This window comes from Camelus ferus, chromosome 27, assembly GCF_009834535.1.
Source record: "Camelus ferus isolate YT-003-E chromosome 27, BCGSAC_Cfer_1.0, whole genome shotgun sequence".
Taxonomy (NCBI): Eukaryota; Metazoa; Chordata; class Mammalia; order Artiodactyla; family Camelidae; genus Camelus; species Camelus ferus.
The window spans coordinates 2975018-2995458 of record NC_045722.1 but is presented as its reverse complement, the minus strand read 5'-3'; the positions used below and the strand labels follow the sequence as shown (position 1 = coordinate 2995458).

The following is a 20441-nucleotide window of genomic DNA, read 5'->3' as shown; positions in this document are numbered from 1 at the left end:
TACCGTGTGCCAGGCACTGGGAATACAGACACAGAGATTGGTCCCTGCTGTTGAGGAACTCACAGCCTTGGTGAGGGGACAGACAGATAAACAGCATATATTAAGATACCTGTTATGAAAAATGTATGTGTATGTTGCTTCAGATCACATAGGAAGGTCTCTTAGGAAAGGGTGGGTTACTGACAGAAACGTTTTAGGAAAAGAAAACTAGGGCTGTTTCTTTCTTTTTTTTTTTTTTAGGGCTGTTTCTTAATCAGGTGAGGTACAGAGGCAATGCAAAGTTTGTTTCAGTTGGAGGAAGTGATATGTGCAAAGAAAAAGATGGAGAGAACGTGGTATTTTCAGGGTTCTGTGAAGAGTCCATGGTGCTACTGAGAGTTCCTGCACGGGGGCAGAGAAGGACAAGGCTGGAGCTCACAGAACTATCCAGTGGATTCTGGGCTTCGTCCTGAAAGCTGTGGGGAACCACTGTAGGGTTGTCAGCAGAGATCATCAGAAACTGATTTTCACAGTGAAAGATCACAAAGGATAGTAGATTGAGATGGGATACACATGGAGGCCTGGAGAGCAGCTGGGAGGCTTTTTGTGGTCATCCAAGTGAGAATTCGTAAGAGGCTGGATTGAGGCATTGACCCCAGGGGGGTGGGAGGATGGTGATGATGTTCAGAGCTAGTAAAGATGTCGTGGTTTTAATGCTTAGTGGGGTCTTTCTTTTTTACTGTTGTAATCTTGGTGCCTAGCACAGTGTGTGACGTGCAGTAGGCAGTCAGTAAACGTTATGAGTGAATGAACTTGTGATCAAGTCAGAAGGACGGGAGGAGGAGGAGGTATCTGGTCTGGGTAAACCGATAGTTGGTCCTTTTATCAAACTGAGAGAGAAGGTCACCCAGGAACTGGAATGAAGGGTTAGTTCAATTTTGTCTGTAAGATTTGAAGTGCTTTAAGTGGAGGTGTGTGCTTGCAGAGCTACTGAAGGGCAGGCGTGGAGAGGCAGGTTTGAGGATCATCAGTCTGGCGTGGGAGTGGGTGACACTGTCCAGAGGAGAAAAGGAGAAGTGTGCAGCCCAGGGGAACACCAGGACGCAGGGGTGGGCGAAGGAAAGGAGCATGAAGAAGCATGTTCAAGGAGTCGGAAGGGAAACCAAGACAGCAGCGTCCCTGGAGCCAAGGGGGTTTAGCTTCAAGGTCAGGGATGTCAGGAGGTCCCAGAAGTGAGTGGTCAGTGGAATTCTTCCTCTGTGCAGCAGGGATTTTTGTCTTGTTTTGATCACTGCTGCACCCTCTACACTTAGAACAGCTGGCACAAAGTAAGCACTCAGTGAATAACTGCCGAGTGAGTGGACGAATGATTGAAAGGGATCCCTTGAATTTAGTGGCAGAAACACAGGCCCTTGGTGAAGGCCCTTTCACAGGAGTGATGGTGAAGGAGGCCAGGTTATAATGGACCGAGGGGGAGACAGGAGGCCAGGGAGGGGCTACGAGGAGGACTGAGGGTGACCCATTCCATGAGCACCTCCTGTGTGCTGGGCGCTGAGCTAAGCACTTCACGCTCATTAACTCCTTTAATCTTCTCAGCAGCCCGGTAAGGTAGGTCCTGTCACGATGACCATTTTACAGATGAGGAACCTGCAGCTCGGAGGGAAAGCACCTTGCTCAGGGCCCCGCAGCTAGAAGCATTAGAGCCACGACGTGAACCCGGATCCATCTGACTTTGAAATTCAGCGCCGAGCTGCCCCGGCTACATTTCCTCTAGGGTTTCTTTGTGACCAGAAGGAGGGAGAGAGAATGACTGAGATGATGTGGAGTTGAGACCAGGGGGACTTGCGAATGCTTTAATGCTGATGGGAGAGAATCAGCAGAAAGAAAAAGTTTGAAGATTTGGGAGAAAAGGAAGCAATTTTTACAAGAGGAGCCTGAGAGCGATCCAGATCCAGAGCACGTGAAAGGAAACCCTGCCGACTGGGATACTTCTGTCAGCGGGGTTGGGGGGTCGGGGGGAGGGCAGGGGCAGGTGGGCGGGGGCTCCCTCTGACGGTCCGCTGAAAGAAGGAGGTGATGATCAGGTTAGGACTTGAAGGAAGTGGCACAAGTCTGAAATCGCAGCTGTGGAGACTGAAAACGGGCAGTGGTGGAGAAGGAGATTTTCAGGACGGCATCAAGGGCCCAGCCAAGATGAGACCAGGATGAGGTGCATGGAGGCAGGTGTCCGCTTGGTCCAGGTGGAGGGCTTGCCCACCGCACAGGAGAGAGGACAAGTCGCTGGGAGTATCGGCTAGATTGTGTCTGAGGCGATGGGTCATCACGTGGAGGGCGGCAGGGAGGGAAGTGACGACGGGAGAAGACCGAGAACAGAAAGGAACCAGAATGATCGTAGCACTGGCATCTGGGCTTTTCTGGTGAAAGGGTCTTGGGTTGCCCTGTTCTCAGAGTCCTGCATCCAGAGCTCACCTGTCTGTGATGAATAAGGATGACTTGTGCTAAAAAGGGGGGTTACAGGGGTACAAAACTAACAGTGGGTGTCTCCCTAGAGAAGGAACTGAGGAGGGGGCCAAAGATAACTTTTTGTTGTTGTTGACACTTCTGGGCTGTTTGAATGTTTTTAACTTATTAAATTAAAAGAAAAATACAAACTTTTCAGTGAACCGGAAGAAAAGAGCAGGTTTACGTGAAGGGGTGATGAGACAGGAGGCAGTGGTGGTGGGACGGGATCTGTCCTGGCTCCATGGAGGAGTGGCTGGACCCTGGTCCCTCCCTGCCATTGTTTACTGGGAGGAAATGGGAGCCCTGAGACCCGCTCAGCTTGGCAGCAGCAGAACCAGAACCATCCCTTCCTGGTTTCCCAGCTCAGTGCTGTTTCCCGTGCTGCTCCCTGAGCCCTGGGGGCCGCAGACTTTCCCGCTGTCCTGCCCGGGCTCACAGTGAGCGTGCCCGCGATGGCAGGCTGGTCTCAGTTCTTCCCCGCAGCGGGTGTGGGCGTGTGTGGAGGCCACCGGCCCCTGCCTGTTTCCTGTTCCCTTCAGAGCAGCAGCCTGGAGGCGGAAAACCACAATGATCTCTATTTACGTCCTTTTAAATGACCCAGTGTCCCTCCTGTTTTGCCAGCTCTCACATCACCGCCTCCCCTGGTTCTTCCCCCTCAGAGCTGGTTTAAGGAGCAGCCACGACTCTGTCTTCTTTACGAGCCCAAACCCACCTGAGTCACTGCGAACGCTCAGGACAGACTCTACCCTGAGCTTGCTGGCCGGGGGTGAAGGCATGAGCCTTTAAATTAGTGACATTGTTCTAGGGAAGAAATCCTTTCATGTTCATCAGATCTTCAAAGGAGTCTGTGACCTTCCTCTTTAAAAGACCACAGATTTAGAGAATAGAGTGCAGGTGTGTTTTAGAAAAACAGAAATATAACAACAACAATCTGATGTTTTCTTGTCTTCCAAGTAGCAGTTGAGGTAAACCTGGTCCTTGAGCAGCCTCTGTCGTCATCAGGACAGGACGGTGGCAGTTGCGTGTGAGCTGTGATTGCTCCTGTGATTTGGTAGATGGAGGCCCAGGGGATTGACACTGGAGCTCAGGACTCTGCCCCTTTTTGGATGCCCGCCTGGGTAGATGTGCACGTGAGCTCTCCACACAGTGATGCTGGGGCTCTGGGGTGTGCGGGGTGGCAGTGGGGACAAGGGGACAAGGGGTGAGGGGCTAGTTTAAGGAAGGATATTCTTTTATAGTTTTTTTGACACCTGCCTCCCAGTGAAGTCCTCCTTGATCTTTGGGATTTGCAGAGATGGCCTGTCTGCTTGGGGAGCGTGGGATGGCCCTGCACGTTCTGCTTTGAACGTGGTCTCTTTCCTGAAAGTCTGGTTGTGCTTCTGTGTTGTGGGTTGAGTTTTCAGGGTTTAGAATGGAGGTGGGAGTTGGCTTGGCCCAGAGTAACCTCAAATTCTCTTCTCCCGGCAGGGTTCAGGCAGGTGTTAGTGCGGAGCATCAGGGTGTTCACAGGGAGGGGAAAGAATGTGTTTGCTCGTGATGTTGGGCAGGGTAAGGCCCCTCATGGGCTTGCTTCTCGGCAGGCCTGAGAGCCGAGATGCAGCCGTGTGGTGTAGCGATCAGGAGGTTTGAGCAGGCTTCCTTGAGGTGGTTCAAGGCTCTTAGGTTCCTCCTGGAACATTTGGGATTCCAGTTTGGTTCTGAATCCTCTTTCCCTGCTTTCTGCCAGACCATCCTACCCCTGACTTTGTATTTCCATAGACGCCATGGATGTTGTGGTGTCAGTGGGGGTATGTGTGGCTCCAGAAAGAGGGTAGAGAGAGGGAGTTCACTGAGGCTCAGGCTTGGGGCTCTACAATCAGAACCACCCTGAAGGTCATGGAAGAGAACCCGTGGGAGGGTGGAAAGAGACAGTACATTAGTGTTTTGGCTCTGGCTTTTATTTTTTTCTGCATAGCGTGGGATTTGTAGAACTGTGTTGGATGGTACGTTGGCTCCTACTGTTGGGTGACTGTTGGGCAGAAGCTGCCTTGGACAGAGAGCCTGTTTGGGAAGAGGAAGGAAGGAAGCAGGATGGAGCACCAGCTGGATCACCTCAGGCCGCCTCCGCAGATAGGGTCCTCTTGTCACCTGCTTCACCTGCCCACATGGGCTCCTGTGCAGTTGGAGAGCCTGCACCTGAGCCCCACGAGCGGTGCTGCTGCCAGGGCCAGTCTGCGGCGGCATGGGACGTGTGCGCCGGCATGAAAAGCTGTCCCCTTCCTCAGGAAAACCTGCCAAACAGTGTGTTTGCTCCGACATAACTGATGTACATTATGGAGTCGCATAAGCTCCCCGTGTGGTGACAACCAGTAATGCAGTTTTCCGGTCAGCAGCTCGCCTGCAGACCGTGCTCTGGCCGGCCGTGCTCTGGCCGGCCGCGCCCTGGGGCCGCGTGCAGCTTGGAAGCAGTGCTGTCTTGGAACCGCGTGCTCAGCCTGCACGAGCCCGAAGCAGCTGCTGCCGCTCATCCACACGAGCCAGGGCGGCGGGGGGCACGGCCGAAATGGACAAGGGGGGCAGGTGACTGGGCGGTGCCTGTGCCCAGGGCTTGTGCCCTGTCCCCTTCCCTCCTACCACAGGCATCCAAGCTGCAGAGACTGGAGCTAGGGGCCCTCCTGCAGGGCCTTGGTTTTGCCTGTTGCTTCGGTGGCCAGTCAGCCACACTGAGTTTACCTGTCCTTGCAGAACGGCATACATCAGAGAAGAATTCGTTGGTTGTCCTTGTTGTCACTGCTGGATGTGACCAGTTTCCTTCTCTGGAGTCGGTGGAGAATTGTAAGTGCTACCTTGTTCCCTGTTCTAGAAGAGCAAGCACTGGTTCGGAGCCGTAACTCTGGGTGGCCTGGCCTAAGTTCTGAGGCTGGCCTGGAGCCCTCCATGGCTGTGGGGACCGAGGGTCGCCAAGTGCCCAGAGCCATCTAAGGTGAGTTTTTCCTGTGTGCTCTAACAGCGTCTGAAGGTTGGCTGTGAGACATCACACTGGCTGTTCACTGAATCCCACAGGACACCTGCCATTGGCACTTTAGGAACTTGCATACGTTACTGATTTTCTCTAAGAGATCCTACCCTGAGGAGAGAAGGCGTTTTCAGCCATTTGAACTGAGAGGAAGCCAAGTCGTTAGTTTTGTGGCTGCCACCTGTCTCCCCTGAGCAGCGGCATTTGGGGACTTCTCAGTCTGCAAAATGAACATTCAAGTCTTAGCTTCTTCCTCACATTCTTGACAGAGTAGCTGAAGCTTGGAGACAGAGGGGAAGGAGGCTGATTTCGGAGGCTTTGGGGATGTCCTAACTTGAACTCACCCCTCCAAGCATCCCTCTGCCCTTCATACTTTCAGCTAAATCTTGGCAGAAATTCGTGTTTCCGGTGGGGAAACTGACCCACAAGGTGAGTAGTGCTTTGTCCCACGCTTCTCACGTGGGGCCTGCACTGGGTGCCATCCTGGCCCAGGCCTGAGTGCTGCCCTGCTTGCTCTGGGAATGTCTCCTCTTTGAAAGAAAAAAAAATGTGACCTTGCTTCTGATTTTTAATCCGCAGATTTACACAGAACATGTGCTTGTCATCTGAGAGTAGAAATCCTTAACTAGTTGGGGTCATTTCTGTCGTTTCAGACACCCTGACCATCAATGATGAGCAGTGTCTCCTCCTCTCCGAGACTGTCTGGGGCGCCCTCCGAGGTAACAGGATGGGTCTGATGCTGGGAGGGAGAGAAGGATGATGTGGGGAGGTTGGCACTGGTTGGGTGTGGGGACAGGACTCGGGGCCCAGCGAATACCCCGACTTGAGGGAGATTGCTTTATGGAGACCAATTGGAGTGTTTCCCCAGCTCCCCGAAGGGGGCATCCTGCTTACAGCTTGTCACTGGGAGTTGCCAGGTGTCAGCCTGTGCAGGGGCAGCCGCTCCCCTGGGCAGGTGCTCTGGGGAAGCAGTGGGAGACCCTGCAGGCTGTTGTCAGGTGCCAGCAGGGGACAGGCAGCTGGGAGAGGGGCCTACTCTGCCACAAACACTGCCGGCTCAGCTCTCACTAAAGACACATGATTAGAGAGGTTCTTTAAGAAGGAAAACTAGATCAAAAGAAATAGATAAATGTCAAAAAAAGAGATAAATATTCTGCAGCCAATTAAGCCGACTGTGCTCTTTTCCCTGTGGGAGCGTGGTGTGCAGTGGCTGCAAACAGCAGCCTCCTCGGTTGTGTATGCAGCCTGTTGCCTGTACGGGTTGCCCTAAGGGACCTTGGAGACAGCCCTTTCCAGCGGACGTTCCTGTCCAACATGCTGTCCCCACTCTAGGCTCCAGACAGGCGTGTGGGCTGCCTTTGGAAAGCCCCAAGGCACAGTGGCCAGGGTTCGTATTGGCCGAGTCAGCATGTCTGTCCGTGCCAAGCTGCAGCACCGGGAGCATGTGATTGAGGCCCTGCATGGGGCCAAGTTCAAGTTCCCTGGCCGCCAGAGGATCCACATCTCCAAGGTGTGGGGATTCCCTAAGTTTAATGCGGATGAATTTGAAAATACGGTGGCAGGAAAGTGGCTCGAGCTGAATGGCTGTGAGGTCATGTACACCCTCACCGTGGCCCCCGGACAGGCGACGGGCCCTGCGCTTGGGGCACCGTCGCGCTTGCCTTGCCTTGCTCATGCCTTCCAATGAGTCCCACTTTCCCTCTTTATTTAAAAAAGGAAATAGTGGTAAAATGTGTAGAAAGCTGTTATTACGGGAGAAAACGAGGGCTTCACCAGCCAGCGGGTGATCGGCCCTTCCTTTTGGTTTACTGAAGAGGTATTTGGTCTCTAGATTCACACTTAGCCAAACACCTCTGCTGCTTTTGGTGAAAGCTCTGCCAGGGAGTGCGGAGGGAAACTCTCACGGAGCCCCAAACCTTGTTTTGGTTTGCCTTTATTCCCTATCTCCTCCTCCCCTCCTCTGTTCTGGAGGAAACAGCGTGCCGGCTCGACTCCCCTTTCTGCCCTCTTGTCCTTTTGGTGCGGGTGCTAACGATGAGTCAGGTTCGGGTAGGGCGAGACCTGGGACTTGGGGTGCTCGGCGTCAGGCAGACTGGAGAGAAGCAGACAGGACACTGGAAGTTTGCCTCAACTGAGGTGCTGAGTGACCACGAAGCTCTCGCAGATTCTTAAATTCTGAACATTTGAGACTCTGGGAATCCTTCATAGGGCTGCTGCTGGGTTCTCAGAATGGGGCCCCAGCTATTGAGAACACCCAGTGCCCTGGGCTCAGCCCGCCTGCCCCTGGGCTTTGCCGGAATCTAGGAGTCCGTGTCCAGGGGACTGTGTGGTCGCCCGCGGTGTTTTCTGCTGTCACAGCTCTGCTGCCTGTGGCTGGTCCTCCTCTCAGGCTCTGAAGGGGGAAAGTGGGCGCGTTTTGTCTTTTAGGTCCAGCCATGGAGCCACAAGTCTGGTCTCACTGAGCTTATGAAACTCAAGTTTATGAGCACGTTCTCATGATTCAGTCTGGGAGCAGTGACAGGGCAGTAGACTGGGGCCCCCTTTTTCTCAGCTCCCTTAGCTCCTGATGGGCATTATCCACAGACAGCGTTAACCCTTATGAGCTGGCTTGTCCGTGCACACATCCTGTTCTCGTAGGCACACATCTTGGCCTCTCCTCCTAATATCCTTGGGAGTTCAAGGCTTAGGAAATACGGATGAAGAGGCATGTGAGTTGGTGTGTTGCTAGGAGGGGCACAAAGACCCCTTGAAGTGCCACCTCCCAAAATAAAACATGGAGTAAAAAGTAGTGGCTTCCTGCTATCTATCCCCTTTTAATAATTGTTGAGAAGTGTCAAGCTTACACTGCATCCGCTTTCACCGTGGCCCGAGGGTTGTGCTCTGCCACGTGGGAACCTGACAGGTGGCTGCGTCTCTCTCTCCACCTGCCTACATCTTCACCCCGCCTCTCTACCTCCCTGCAGGTCTGGAGACTTTTAGCCAGCTTGTTTGGAGATCACCAGAGGGCACGGTGAGTGTGAGCCCTCAAAAAGGGCTCCTTTTAGATCTCTAGGATTTGCTCGCAGTGTTGAGACTCCTGGAAACTTCTTATTTTGCCTTAAACAGAATCCTGGTGGCTTGAGATGGCCCTCACAAGAGTATATAAGGAGATACAGGTGGAAACTGGTTTGGTAGATTTTGCCAATTGGGATATAAGTCAGTTCCCCTGAATCATTATTTAGTAATGACCTTGAGCCCACACTGCCTTCAGGGACACATTGCATTGCATTGAAGAAAATATTGTCAGAGAAAATCTAGATTCTGTGGGCTGAGTTGTATGTGGGTCAGCTGTATTTGGCTGGCGTGCGACAGCTGCTCTCTGGACAAGTACCTGCTTATGGTCATTAAAGTAGAGGTGTGGGGCGTTCGTGGAAATAGTTACCGTGCAGAACAGTCACAGGTTGGCTTTTCAGGGTCTTGGAAGATGTTCCTCATCCCCCTCCACGCCATCAGTGGATTCCCATGAATTCCCTTTGAATCCTGACATGTTCAATGTTTGGTCCACACAGTTCTTCATCAACAAGACGGAGATTGAGGACTTCCCCCGCTTCCCTCACCGGGGCTTGTTGTTGGATACATCTCGCCATTACCTGCCTGTGGCTAGCATCCTGGACACTCTGGTACCCAGGCCTTATGGCCTTCTTTGCCCTAAGGGTTCCAGGGTAATGGGACAAGGGGTAGACCAGGTGCCATATTCCTGAAGAGTTTTAGAGAGAATTTAATGTAACTTTATGAGCTCCTATGAAAAGTGTAAAAGACGGCCTGCTCCAGGACTCAAAAAAATAACGAAAGTGATTTAAACCTACCCCACTGGCTACTGAGGACCACTCAGGCTGTCTCCAGTGGCGCAGGAGGGGCTTTGGGGAACTGGCTTCTTTGACAGAACAGAGCTAACTTTGGTTGGGACAAAGTCGTAGGAAAGAGATGTTCAAAAGCCTTAACGAGGGGTGTCCCTAACAATCTTGAGTCTGATGGGCAGCTTTACCTAACAGCTGCCAGTCTAACTCATAGATCTACCTTTCTGTTCCTTCTCTGATGGAACCAAAGAGGTGGGCACACTCACCAGTCTTGGCATCTGGGATTTTTGGGTTGTGGGGCTGCTGAACTCACAGCAGGCCTCGCAGTTTGGATAAACTCTAGTCAGACAACCCAGAATGAATGTCAGGAGGAAGTGTTGGTCTTCAGAGTGTTGTGGGGCTTTTGGAAGACTCCAGGGTACCACAGAGCTGCAGCCCTCCTCCCAGTGCGCTTGGAACTCACCCCAGACAGAGGAGACACTGCTGCCGTCAGCCGTCTTTGGATGTGCCGGGCCTTCCCCTTCCTTCCGTCAGGCATCTCCGACGGGAAGGTCTGATAGAGACCCTGTGAACACTTGGCAGGAAGCTGGGGCAGGTTGAGCCTGTTAGAGTGTACGGAGCCGCCTGCCAGTCTGCCCAGCTTCCCAAGCTTGGGGCTGGAGCTGGAGGAGTGATTCTGGGTTCACAGCCTGTGCTCTGACCTACAGAATGTCATGGCGTACAGTAAATTCAACGTGTTCCACTGGCATCTGGTCGATGACTCTTCCTTCCCGTATGAGAGCTTCACTTTTCCAGATCTTGCCAAAAAGGTATGTCTCGATTTTGTCCAGACCACATTTATGGCTTGAAGTCTGAGCCTGGCTGTGGCCCTGCTGGCAAGGACACCGGCTGGTTTGAGGGACACATTCGCATAGAGGGAGGGCACTGGATTTGGAGTCAAGAGACCTGAGTTCGAGTCAGAACTATGCCATTAATTTGCTCTGTGACCTTCAGGAGATAATTACTCCTGGTCCCAGTTACTTTTTATTTATTTATATTCTGTAAGCTGGGCATAATCCCTGCCTTACTCGTCTCACTGGCATCCTGGCACTCAGGTGAGACGACGGATGTGATAACTTGTGGGAAGTTATGATAAAGTTCCTTGAAGAGAGCCCCTGATACCAAAGGGCTGTGGGTAGATTTCCTGATGCCCGGGGAGTGCTGACAGCACTTTGAGTATCCTCGCCTCTGCTAGTCTTTAGGAAATGAGACCCTGAACGGTGTCCCATGCCTTTCAGGGGTCCTACAACCCTGCCACCCACGTCTACACAGCACAGGATGTGAAGGAGGTGATTGAGTACGCGCGGCTTCGGGGTATCCGTGTGTTGGTGGAGTTTGACACTCCTGGCCACACTTTGTCCTGGGGACCAGGTAGGAGTAATGTCTGGAGCTGGAGGGCGTCCACCGATTCCCGGCAGTGGGGCTGTGGGGTACTGGCTCCTGGGTGCGACATGCCCCAGTTCTCCTTGGTCTCTAGGAGAATGTTTTCCATCAGGTTTTCCCACTGGGAATTTAGATAGGCGGAACTTACTTGGGCAAAGAGGCGCCTTCTTATAGGAGAACACCGGCAGACTCCCCCCCGACGTCCTTGTCTCGGCGGCACCCTGGACTGGGAGAGAGATGCTGGCTCGGCTGGGTCGGGCGCACTGCTCTTCTGCCCGGGGGCTGTGTGGGGAGAGCGGGCCGTGGGACCCCCGCTGGGGGAGTGTGTGGGACAGTGGTCTGGCTGTGACCCAGCCCCTGACTGCGTCTGGCTGTGGATATATTTGTGTTTCTCTGTGACTAAATGCTTCTAATTCCCAGTGTCTGAGAGCCTGAGTGTTCCTTCCTGTGTGCGTGCTGGTCTTCCTCTGTGTGACAGCGCCATCGTGGATGTGGCTGTGTGGGGTCTGTGTGTTAGTGACACTTGTGTGGGCTTCTCTGTTGCCGTAGGTGTCCCTGGATTATTAACTCCTTGCTACTCTGGGTCCCACCCCTCTGGCACCTTTGGACCAGTGAACCCTGCTCTCAACAGCACCTATGAGTTCATGAGCACATTCTTCCTGGAGATCAGTGCAGTCTTCCCAGATTTTTACCTTCACCTTGGAGGAGATGAGGTTGATTTCACCTGCTGGTACGAGCCCTGTGGTCTTCCTGCCCCGGCCTGAGGAATCGCGTTCTCAGAATAGAGATTAGCCCCGCAGAGGCTGCCTCATCTGTCCCAGTCCAGACGGCTCGGGTCTGCAGCCTTTCCTCTCTCCACCTACGAGAGGCCCTGCCTGGTTTCGGCAAGGCTGTGAATGTGAAGCTCTCCCTTCCTCCTTTCGTAGCCTTGGGATATTTATGGAAAAACCAGCTCCGGGCACAGAATTGTCTTGGAAAAATCAAGACAGGGAAAAATAATCCCTGCTTTTGGCAGCCTAAAATAGCCCGGTTGAAGAGTCTGAGGTGGACATATGATAGAGTCTAGTCAGTGTTAAATTGTGAGGTCCCGATCCTCAGATCTGCTCAGCTCAGAAGAGACTGATGGGCTTCTCGGGGAAGCAGGTACTGGAGCTGGGTCTGGGGAGACAGTGGAGAAGAAAACTCGGTGTGGACACAGGGGCAAGGGCGGCGGCAGACGGAGCGCTCATACACCAAGGGACAAGCAGGGTATGCCCGGGGTGGGGGTTAGAGAGGGAAACGGAACCCGGGGTGCGGAGCCCCGCGTCCAGAGAGACTGAGGACTGTTCTGTTGGAGAGTTTGACCTTGAAATTCTTCAGGTCTAGGCTCAGCCTATGTCAGCAGCGCCCTTTGTCTGGCTGTGTTCAACCACACCTCCCAAATTTGGGGCCGCTTGAGATCCTCAGTTGATTGGTTTTTCAGGTGAAAAGAGGAAGCTGTGGGAGGCCAGGCAACTAGTCCCCAAGCTTCGGGCTTTGAGAATGTCGTCGAAAGAATTAATTCGCATTTTCTTTTGGGATTCAGGAAGTCCAACCCAGATATCCAGGCCTTTATGAAGAAGAAAGGCTTTGGTGAGGACTTCAAGAAGCTGGAGTCCTTCTACATTGAGACGTGAGGAAGGAAGGAGGGGGCGGGGCGGGGCCCCTGGGGTCACCTTCTGCGGGGTCCTCACCTTCCCTAGCAGGGTCAGGCCCTGCTGGACCACTCTCTGGGCCCCTGAAGGGGTGCTTTGACATACCCTTTCAGGTTTGGAGTGGTCGGTTCCCAACTGGGGAAGACACTGCTCAGTCAGGAATGGGCCCGTAGCCAGGCGCAGCCCCTGGGCGCTGGCACCCGCAGCCCAGAGCCTGTGGACTGAGCAGACACTCTGTCTATTCTCCAGGCTGCTGGACATCGTCTCTGCCTACGACAAGGGCTACGTGGTGTGGCAGGAGGTGTTTGATAATAAAGTAAAGGTGAGCTGGGGGTGGAGAGAAGGAGCCATTGCCGTGCCTCCCTCTGGTCTCCCATCCTTCCCCTGCCTCTGCACGGACAGGTCCTCCTGGCTGGGTTGGCTTTAACGTTCGGGGTGCTGGGGGTCAGCTCCCCTTCCCCCTCTAAGAAGGTCGCAGAGTTCTGAGCCCTGGGCGTGGGTGTCAGAGCCTCTGTCTTCCCTCACTGCGAACTGATAAAGAGTTACTTCTGCTGTTCAGTTACTTGGGGTTCCTGAGACTGGCATGTTGGCTTGGGTTTTCCTTCCTGCATTGTAGACTAGGACAGGTCTGGGAGCAGGGCTACCTTCTCCATTGTTGATCAGTAAGATCCCAGCTTCCCACTGCTTGCAGGGGCCCTGCAGGAACCTGTCCCATCCCCAGAAGCATCTGGAGACGCCTGGACGTGGCAGCTCCTGTTGAGTCTCCTGGGCCCCACTGCCTGCCTCCTTGCTCATGGCTGGTGTCACGACCTCCGTGTGGACAGGGACACCGCAGGATGGGGGGAGGAGGCAGCAGGGAGCTCTCCCGGGGCCACTGGGATCCTCGGCCTCTGCTCCGAGCTGGGAGCTCGGTGGTTGGGCGTCACAGAGAAATGCTGTGCTGCGGGGGAGCCGAGGGCACACGTGCTGGGCCTGCGTTGCTTGCAGAAGAACGTGGCCTGAGAACCTCCTCAGCTTGGTGCCGTCACCGCCGTTTGTCCGTTCGTGACAGGTTCGGCCAGACACCATCATCCAGGTGTGGCGGGAACAGGCGTCGGTGAGCTACATGAGGGAGATGGAGCTGGTCACGGGTGCCGGCCTCCGGGCCCTGCTCTCTGCCCCCTGGTACCTGCAACCACATATCTTACGGCCCTGACTGGAAGGAGGCCTACACGGTAGAGCCCCTGGCGTTTGAAGGTGAAAGGCGGGAGCTCTCCTGCGGGCTGGAGGAGGCTGGGGGGCACAGGCCGGGAGGTGGGAGAATCAGGGCCAGATGAAACGGCCTGTCTGAGGAGAGGGCCACGTCGGGGAGGCGGTTGAGGCCTGTGGTTGCTTGTTTTCCCTCAGGTAGCCCTGAGCAGAAGGCTCTGGTGATTGGAGGAGAGGCCTGTATGTGGGGGGAGTATGTGGACAGCACAAACCTGGTCCCCAGGCTCTGGTAAGGGCTTTCTGGGGACGGGAAGGGCTGGGCGGTGGGCATGGGTTTTCCCTCCCAGGCTCAGTCCCGTCCAGACACCCCAGATGAGAAACGTCCTTTCAGGCCTGAGAGAGGGGCACTCGGTGTAGCTCCTGTCTGTAGGTGGCCTTCGCCTCCCGCCTGACCTGGATGTTTGCTCCTCCGGCCCATCGGGTGTGTTGGATGGAGGTTGTTATCCACCCGCACTTGGCGGGTAGAGATAACGAGGTCTGGAGAGCGCCTTGAAAGAATGTTGCTTTCAGGATGGCTTACTCAGGATCCAGCCCTGAAGGGCATGGCCCCTGACGAGCCTCCTCTGTGAGGCTGCAGCCCATCCCGAAGTCTGCTTGGGGTGTAGAGTTTACATTCTGAGAACAGCGCTGCTGCCACTGGCAGTAACTGCTCATGGGGCCTTTATGAGGTGCTCTGGCTCCCACGTCTTTGAGAAGGAAGGAGGTAGGATCTCGAGCCCCCTCTTACAAAAGCTGGAGCCGGGCCCTGGAAGTCCCCGGGAGCCCTCCAGCCGGGCTGGCACTCTGATCAAGGTGTTGATCGCACTCCTTGGCCCTGAGCTAGTCCAGGGCACCTAAACAGGAGGCTGTGGGTGTCCAGCACCCTTGCTGGGAATCCAGGGCCCACCCTGGAGCGTGCCCCCTTTCCTGCAGGCCCAGAGCAGGGGCTGTTGCCGAGAGGCTGTGGAGCAACGAGATTGTGAGCAACCTGGAATCTGCCTTTAAGCGTTTGACATACTTCCGCTGTGAGCTGCTGAGGTGAGCGCCAGGCTGTGGGCAGGTTGGGGCTGAGGACCCCCTACTGACAGGAAGAGAATACTGACAATAGTCAACACTTGTTGAGGCGTACACGTGGCAAGCCCTGTGCTCAGCCCCCTGCCGGCATTACTTCATTGAATCTTCACCAGCCCTCTAAGGGGGATGTAGCTTTATCCCCATTGCAGATACAGGCGGCTGAGGCACAGAGCAGTGAAGTAACTTGCCCAGAGTTGCTCAGAACCATGATTTGAACCAAGCTGACTTCAGAGTCTGTGTCCTTAGCCATGGCTGGGCTTTTATGGGTTCTCATGACACCTGTGCCCCTGTTGGGGATGGGCCTATGTAAGATGGTTATTTCCCTGATTCATTCACTGACTACATCTTGAGAACCTGGGGGACACAGCCTCGTACAGGGCAGAGTCCAGGCTGAGAACCAAGCATGGGGGCTCTAAGCCTCAACTGTCTGTAATTTGCTGGGTGACTGTGAGCTAGTTCCTTACCATCTCTGAGCACATAGCTTACTTGGGTAGTAAAGCAGGCATGCCTAGAGGTGCCCTAAGGAGATTGGTCAGGTCCTGGAACCTGGAAGGCTGAGACAGAAGGACGGGATTTCATGCCCACACTCTGTGCCTGTCCTGGACAGCGCCTCAGTCCCCTGCTGCCTCCGCACTTGGAGCATTTTAGAACCGTTAACGGGCTCAGTAGGCCAGGAGCACTGGGTCCCCCTTGGGCATCTACCTTTTTTCTATGGGGACTGAGTTATTTGGGGCTGGGGCACAGAAACAGGCAGGTTAAAAATAGGGAGGTGTTCCCCAAAGTTCCTGGGTGTCCCTGCTCAGATTGCAGATTGTTGCCAGCACGTGGCCCCACCCCAAGCAAGACTCCGGGACTGGGACCCCGAGGAGTTTCGGTGTAGAGATGCCCTGAACCGGGGGAAGGGGAGACTGTTGGTTGCGGTGGAAAAAGTTGCTGGACCCTAAAACTGACCCCCTTCTGAGGGGCTCATCTTGCCCTGTTTCTTCACGTCCTCCCGCAGGAGGGGTGTCCAGGCCCAGCCCCTCGGCATAGGCTACTGTGACACGGAGTTTGAACAGAACTAAACAAGCAGCCCCAGGCTCCGAGGAGGGTGCTGGCCCTAGGCAAGCGGCCGCGGGGCCAGGCTTCCACTGCAGCCCGCCCGGGGTTGGAGCCCCTCGCCCGCGTGCCCCTGGGCCTGGAGAGGAGGGCGCTGGTGCTGGCGCTGGTGTCTGATAAAGAGTGACGTGGCATTTTTCTATAATAAACATGGATTACCTGTGTAAGAAAAACGTGAGTGGCCCTGGGCTAGGCCTTCTGCTCCCGAGGTGACAGGGCCTGGTACCTGCTGCTGGGCCGGGAAGGAAAGCCTCGGTGCTGCCCTGCTCAGCCTGCGCTGTGGTGCCCCCCCCCTGCCCCGCACCTGGTCTGACACGTGCCCCCGTCCTTGACTGGTCACGTCCCTCCAAGTGGGGAGACCACTTCGACCTCCAAGGCTTCTGTATATGGAAGAAGACATCACAGGGGACCACAGACGTTCCGGGCAGTGGCAGGGGCTCCAGCCCCAACCTGGTCTCCCCCCTGCAGGCTCACAAACTTCCCTCCTGTGGAGGGAGCTTTCCTTCTGCTCTGGGTTTCTTGTTACTTCAATTTCATGCAACCATTATTAAATATTGACTGCATACTAAGGTCTTGGCACTGTGGTAGGTGTTGAATTTGAAGGACTTAGTCCCCAGAGGCCCTGGTCATTTCCCAACATACCAGCAACTTCCACTCGTCCCCCCACCCAATTCAGTCCAAAAGCATCTTCTCAGATTTGATGGCACAGCTGAGACCATAAGAGGAAAGCCCCTGGGGGACCAAGAGCTGAGCCTGTGGCTCTGGAGGAGGATCTTGGCCCAAGTGACCAGTTTTCCCCAGGAGGAAATGGCCCACTGCGGGCCCAGACTGCCCCCTAGTGGTTTCATGTTTATAAGCGATAGTGCAGCCCAGAGGCTGGGGCGGCTGGGGAAACAGCTGCTTTAGATAGGGTTTCTTTGACCATTATTTAAGTTCTTTCACCTGGTCCCGGGCTGGAAGGACAATGGAAAGGTCCTCGCATTTCTTTCAGAAAGTTTCCAGTCTAATGAATTCAGAAACGTGGGGAAGGCAGGCCTGAGAAGGGATCTCAGTAAAATTTAGTCCTTCAACAACATCCTTCAGCCCCTCAATCATGCTCCCTTGGCAACCTGGTTGGAGGTGCACCATCCCTGCCTTCTCGTGCTTACTATAGGGACAGGGTGGGTGCCTTCTACCTGCAGAGTCCTCACGGGGACAGGGTATTCATGCAGCCTGGATTAGCCAAGCCCAGGGCTCTGGCCTGAAGCCACCAGGCTCTACGGCCCACACCCACCAGAGGAGCACCCTTACCTCTATTGCCCAGAGAAGCCTTCGAGGTGGTCCCAGGCAAGGACCCTGCAGAAGTGCTGCCATGCTTCAGTGCCCCGCTTCCTTCATCATAACTGTAACATCACTACTGTTTGGGATAATGTTAAATAAAAAGGATCAGACACTAAGTTGTAAGTCTCAAGACAGTGAAGGAGACCATGAAAACACTTGTGTTAAAGCAGTAACATTCTGTGACTTCTTACTCCTCTTAGAAACATTTTCTTTAGTGTTATTATCTTTATAATTTAAAAAAGCCACTGTGGTCTGATCAAGACCTTCAGTGGTGGGATGTGCTGTTTCCCAACCTCTGCCATCATGAGAGATGAGAGCATTTACCTGAAGGTCATCATCAGACCTTGAGCTCCCAATGGGTCAGAGGCAGTGGCCAGAGCAACTTCCCAGCCTCTTCCAATGCATAGAATCACTGCTTCTCCACCTCTCCCTTCACCCGGGCTGTGAATTCAGTGCCCCACCCTGCGCAGGACCAGGCTGCTCTGTGTTCTCAGTACACCACCAGGGGGCGGGGAAGTGTCTGGACGGATCTTAGGGCACAAGGGTCCGCCCCTGCTCTCCTATGACTCTCCTAAGGATGCAAAGCGCCCCTAATGGGGATGTACGTAAAGGAGTAAATGGAGGCCATTCAGCATCCCCTGTCCTTGGTGGGCCTTGAGGCAGTGTGCCGGGTCCCCCTCCCTTCTTGGAAACCTGGTGTTTTCAGGTGGACCTCAGTGGATTAGCGTAGGGATAGGACATCAGAGGACTTGGGGCCCAGGAGCTCCGTAGCACTGGGGGGGTGGGGGGCAGCAGGGGGTGGGGAAGACCGAATGACACTGGGGAAAGGTGAAAACAGGGTTATGTGAGACAGACTGAATTTAATTTATGTTAATGTAGACATGCACGCCTGCTGGCAACGTTCCTAGCATGCTAAAGCTGATACTTCTGTAGTTTTTCTCGGTATCACTTGTAAGATCAGTCAGAACATGCTGTGACAGTTGTGTGTCGGGTACTACTTTTTCCCACTAAGAAAGAAAATGAGTAGGAATTGTGTGCTTTGTCTTAAAATCATTCTGTATTTTTTCTTTTATAAATAAACTCTGAAAATTTGAAAATTGGTGTCCTTTTATACATTAATAAGTAAATAATAAAAATACACACCAACTAATTTCAGTGACAGTTACTTATTGAATTTTTTTCAATACTATTCACTTTGAGTATAGACGTATATAAATTTTCAGTTTTTAAAAATTCTTCTTGAAGCAGTCCTGTGTGTGTGTATTTTCCTGCATTTTTCAGGGAGATTTTTTAAAATGAAAATGTCCATTAACCTTGCTTATTTTCACAGTAATTACTGTATTCTGACCACATCCATTTTATGTCCCTACCACAGTAAGAACTTTTATTCTTTAATGATTTAAAATATTGCAAACAGAAAAATGTAGAGAATAAAATAATAACCACCACTTAGCTTTATCACATCTCAGTAGATGTATCTGATTCAGATTTGTTTTCTTTTTAATAGATGAAATATATAAAACAGAAACAAACTCAGAGATAGAGAATATCAACTTGTGGTTGCCAGGGGGGAGTTGGGTGGGAAGGGATAAACTGGGAGTTTGAGATTTGTAGGTATATATAAAATAGATAAGTTTATACTGCATAGCACAGGGAAATATATTCAAGATCTTGTAGTAGCTCACAGTGGAAAAGAATATGAAAATGAATATATATATATATATTCATGTATGACTGAAAAATTGTGCTCTACACCAGAAATCGACACATTTTAAACTGACTATAAACTCAATTTTAAAAAAAGAGATGAAACATTATGTATGTCCCCCTTCCCAGTCCCTTGCTTCCCAAAATAACTACTTTCTAGATTTTATTTTAAATCTCATTTCCTCTGGAATAGCTGATACTTAGCAATGATTTTTCTTCATTTAATAAATTCTTTATAGCTCACTTCCTAGCAAATTAGGAAGGGATATTTTGGAAGCCACTCAAAAAAAGGAGTGTGTATGTGCAGACATCAGCTGGCAGGCAGACAGGCTGGGGGGGGGGGGCGCCTGCTGTCCCAGCGAACGGAAGAGTGTGTTTGGGGGTGTTGGGATAATTATTTATTATAAAAGAAGATATTTAAGAAGAAAATATTCAGGGGAATCTATGCAGATGTTTATCTGGACTCATTAAGTCAGAAATTTGAATGAAGGTATTTGTGGAAATCCATCCAGGGGAACAAAAACCGCACTTCATCACTTCCACTGTGCTTGCTGCGTGGTGCTGTTACGTTAATTTATTTAATTCTTCAACCACTGAGGTAGGTATCAGTGTTATCTTCACCTGACAGATAAGGAAACCGACATAGAAAGGCTGAATGACTTGTTCATGGTTACACAGCTAGGAGTCAGGATTTGTGCTCAGGGACTACGGAGCCAAGCTCACCTCGTTAATTCTAGCCTATACCGTGCCCGGCCATCAGCCACAGCCCCACGCTGAGCCAGACATCTGCCTGCTCTTGAACCCCACATTCGGACACACACATAAAGCTGGGTACTCAGTGTTGGGCTTGAGTCTGTTTCCTCCCACTTTTCAAACTCTTCCTTACAGATGGTTCCTTTCAGCACACACATGCAAAATCTCCCTTATCTTTAAACAAGTTAAAGACCTGCCCTGTTTTTTTCTCAGTCAAGTTGCTAGTGTGTCACACCCCAGCAATTCTGATTAAATTAGTCTAGGCTGTGGCTCTAAGAAGGTACTCCTCCTCCCCACTAACAAGGTAGTGTCAGAGAAGGTCAAATGAGGAGCTAGGATTCTCATCCCCACCTGGCAATAACAAATTCCCTTTCTGTGGGTTCAATGGAGACCATATGGGTCTCCTCTCCCTCCTTGCTGGAATGGAATTAAAGGGGTCCAACTGATAGTTTCCACCTCCATCCAGTAGTAATAAGAACTCTTCCTTCCCATTCAGGGTGATTTCATGAGAGATTTAGTAGGAAACTTGAACTTCAACCCCTATCTGTCAATAGCAATGCAGAGTCTCTGTCTCTTAACTAGTGTAGGGTCAAAGGGAGACCTGCTGAAATAGAAAATTTAAATATTTAGTGTTTCATAATAACATATCCAGAGTGTACTAACAGCCACCAACACTGAGACGACAGAGATGTCGGAATTATCTGTCAAAGATTTTAAAGCAACCATCATAAAATGCTTTAACAAATAATTACAAACACACTTGAAACAAATGAAAAAAATAGTAAGTCTCAGCAAAGAAACAGAAGATGTAAATAAGAACCAAATAGAAATTTTAGAACTGAAAAATAACCAAAG

The 20441-nt window shown here is 52.3% G+C and overlaps 1 protein-coding gene and 1 non-coding gene across 2 annotated transcripts in view; both read left to right on the top strand.

Moving 5' to 3' along the window:
- Window positions 1–18223, top strand: part of HEXA (hexosaminidase subunit alpha) — a 28157-nt gene extending 9934 nt beyond the window's left edge. Inside the window, 14 exon segments of the mRNA XM_032468984.1 lie at window positions 5206–5295; window positions 6130–6195; window positions 8440–8486; window positions 9025–9135; window positions 10020–10121; window positions 10590–10722; window positions 11284–11464; window positions 12299–12385; window positions 12657–12729; window positions 13459–13578; window positions 13580–13643; window positions 13794–13884; window positions 14568–14672; window positions 15709–18223. Coding sequence (XP_032324875.1) covers window positions 5206–5295; window positions 6130–6195; window positions 8440–8486; window positions 9025–9135; window positions 10020–10121; window positions 10590–10722; window positions 11284–11464; window positions 12299–12385; window positions 12657–12729; window positions 13459–13578; window positions 13580–13643; window positions 13794–13884; window positions 14568–14672; window positions 15709–15772 — 1334 coding nt within the window. The 3' untranslated portion in view covers window positions 15773–18223.
- Window positions 6630–6764, top strand: LOC116660313. Its single transcript, XR_004315767.1, has one exon. It is a non-coding gene; the product is annotated as a small nucleolar RNA SNORA70 (small nucleolar RNA).
- Window positions 18224–20441: the final 2218 nt, after the last annotated feature.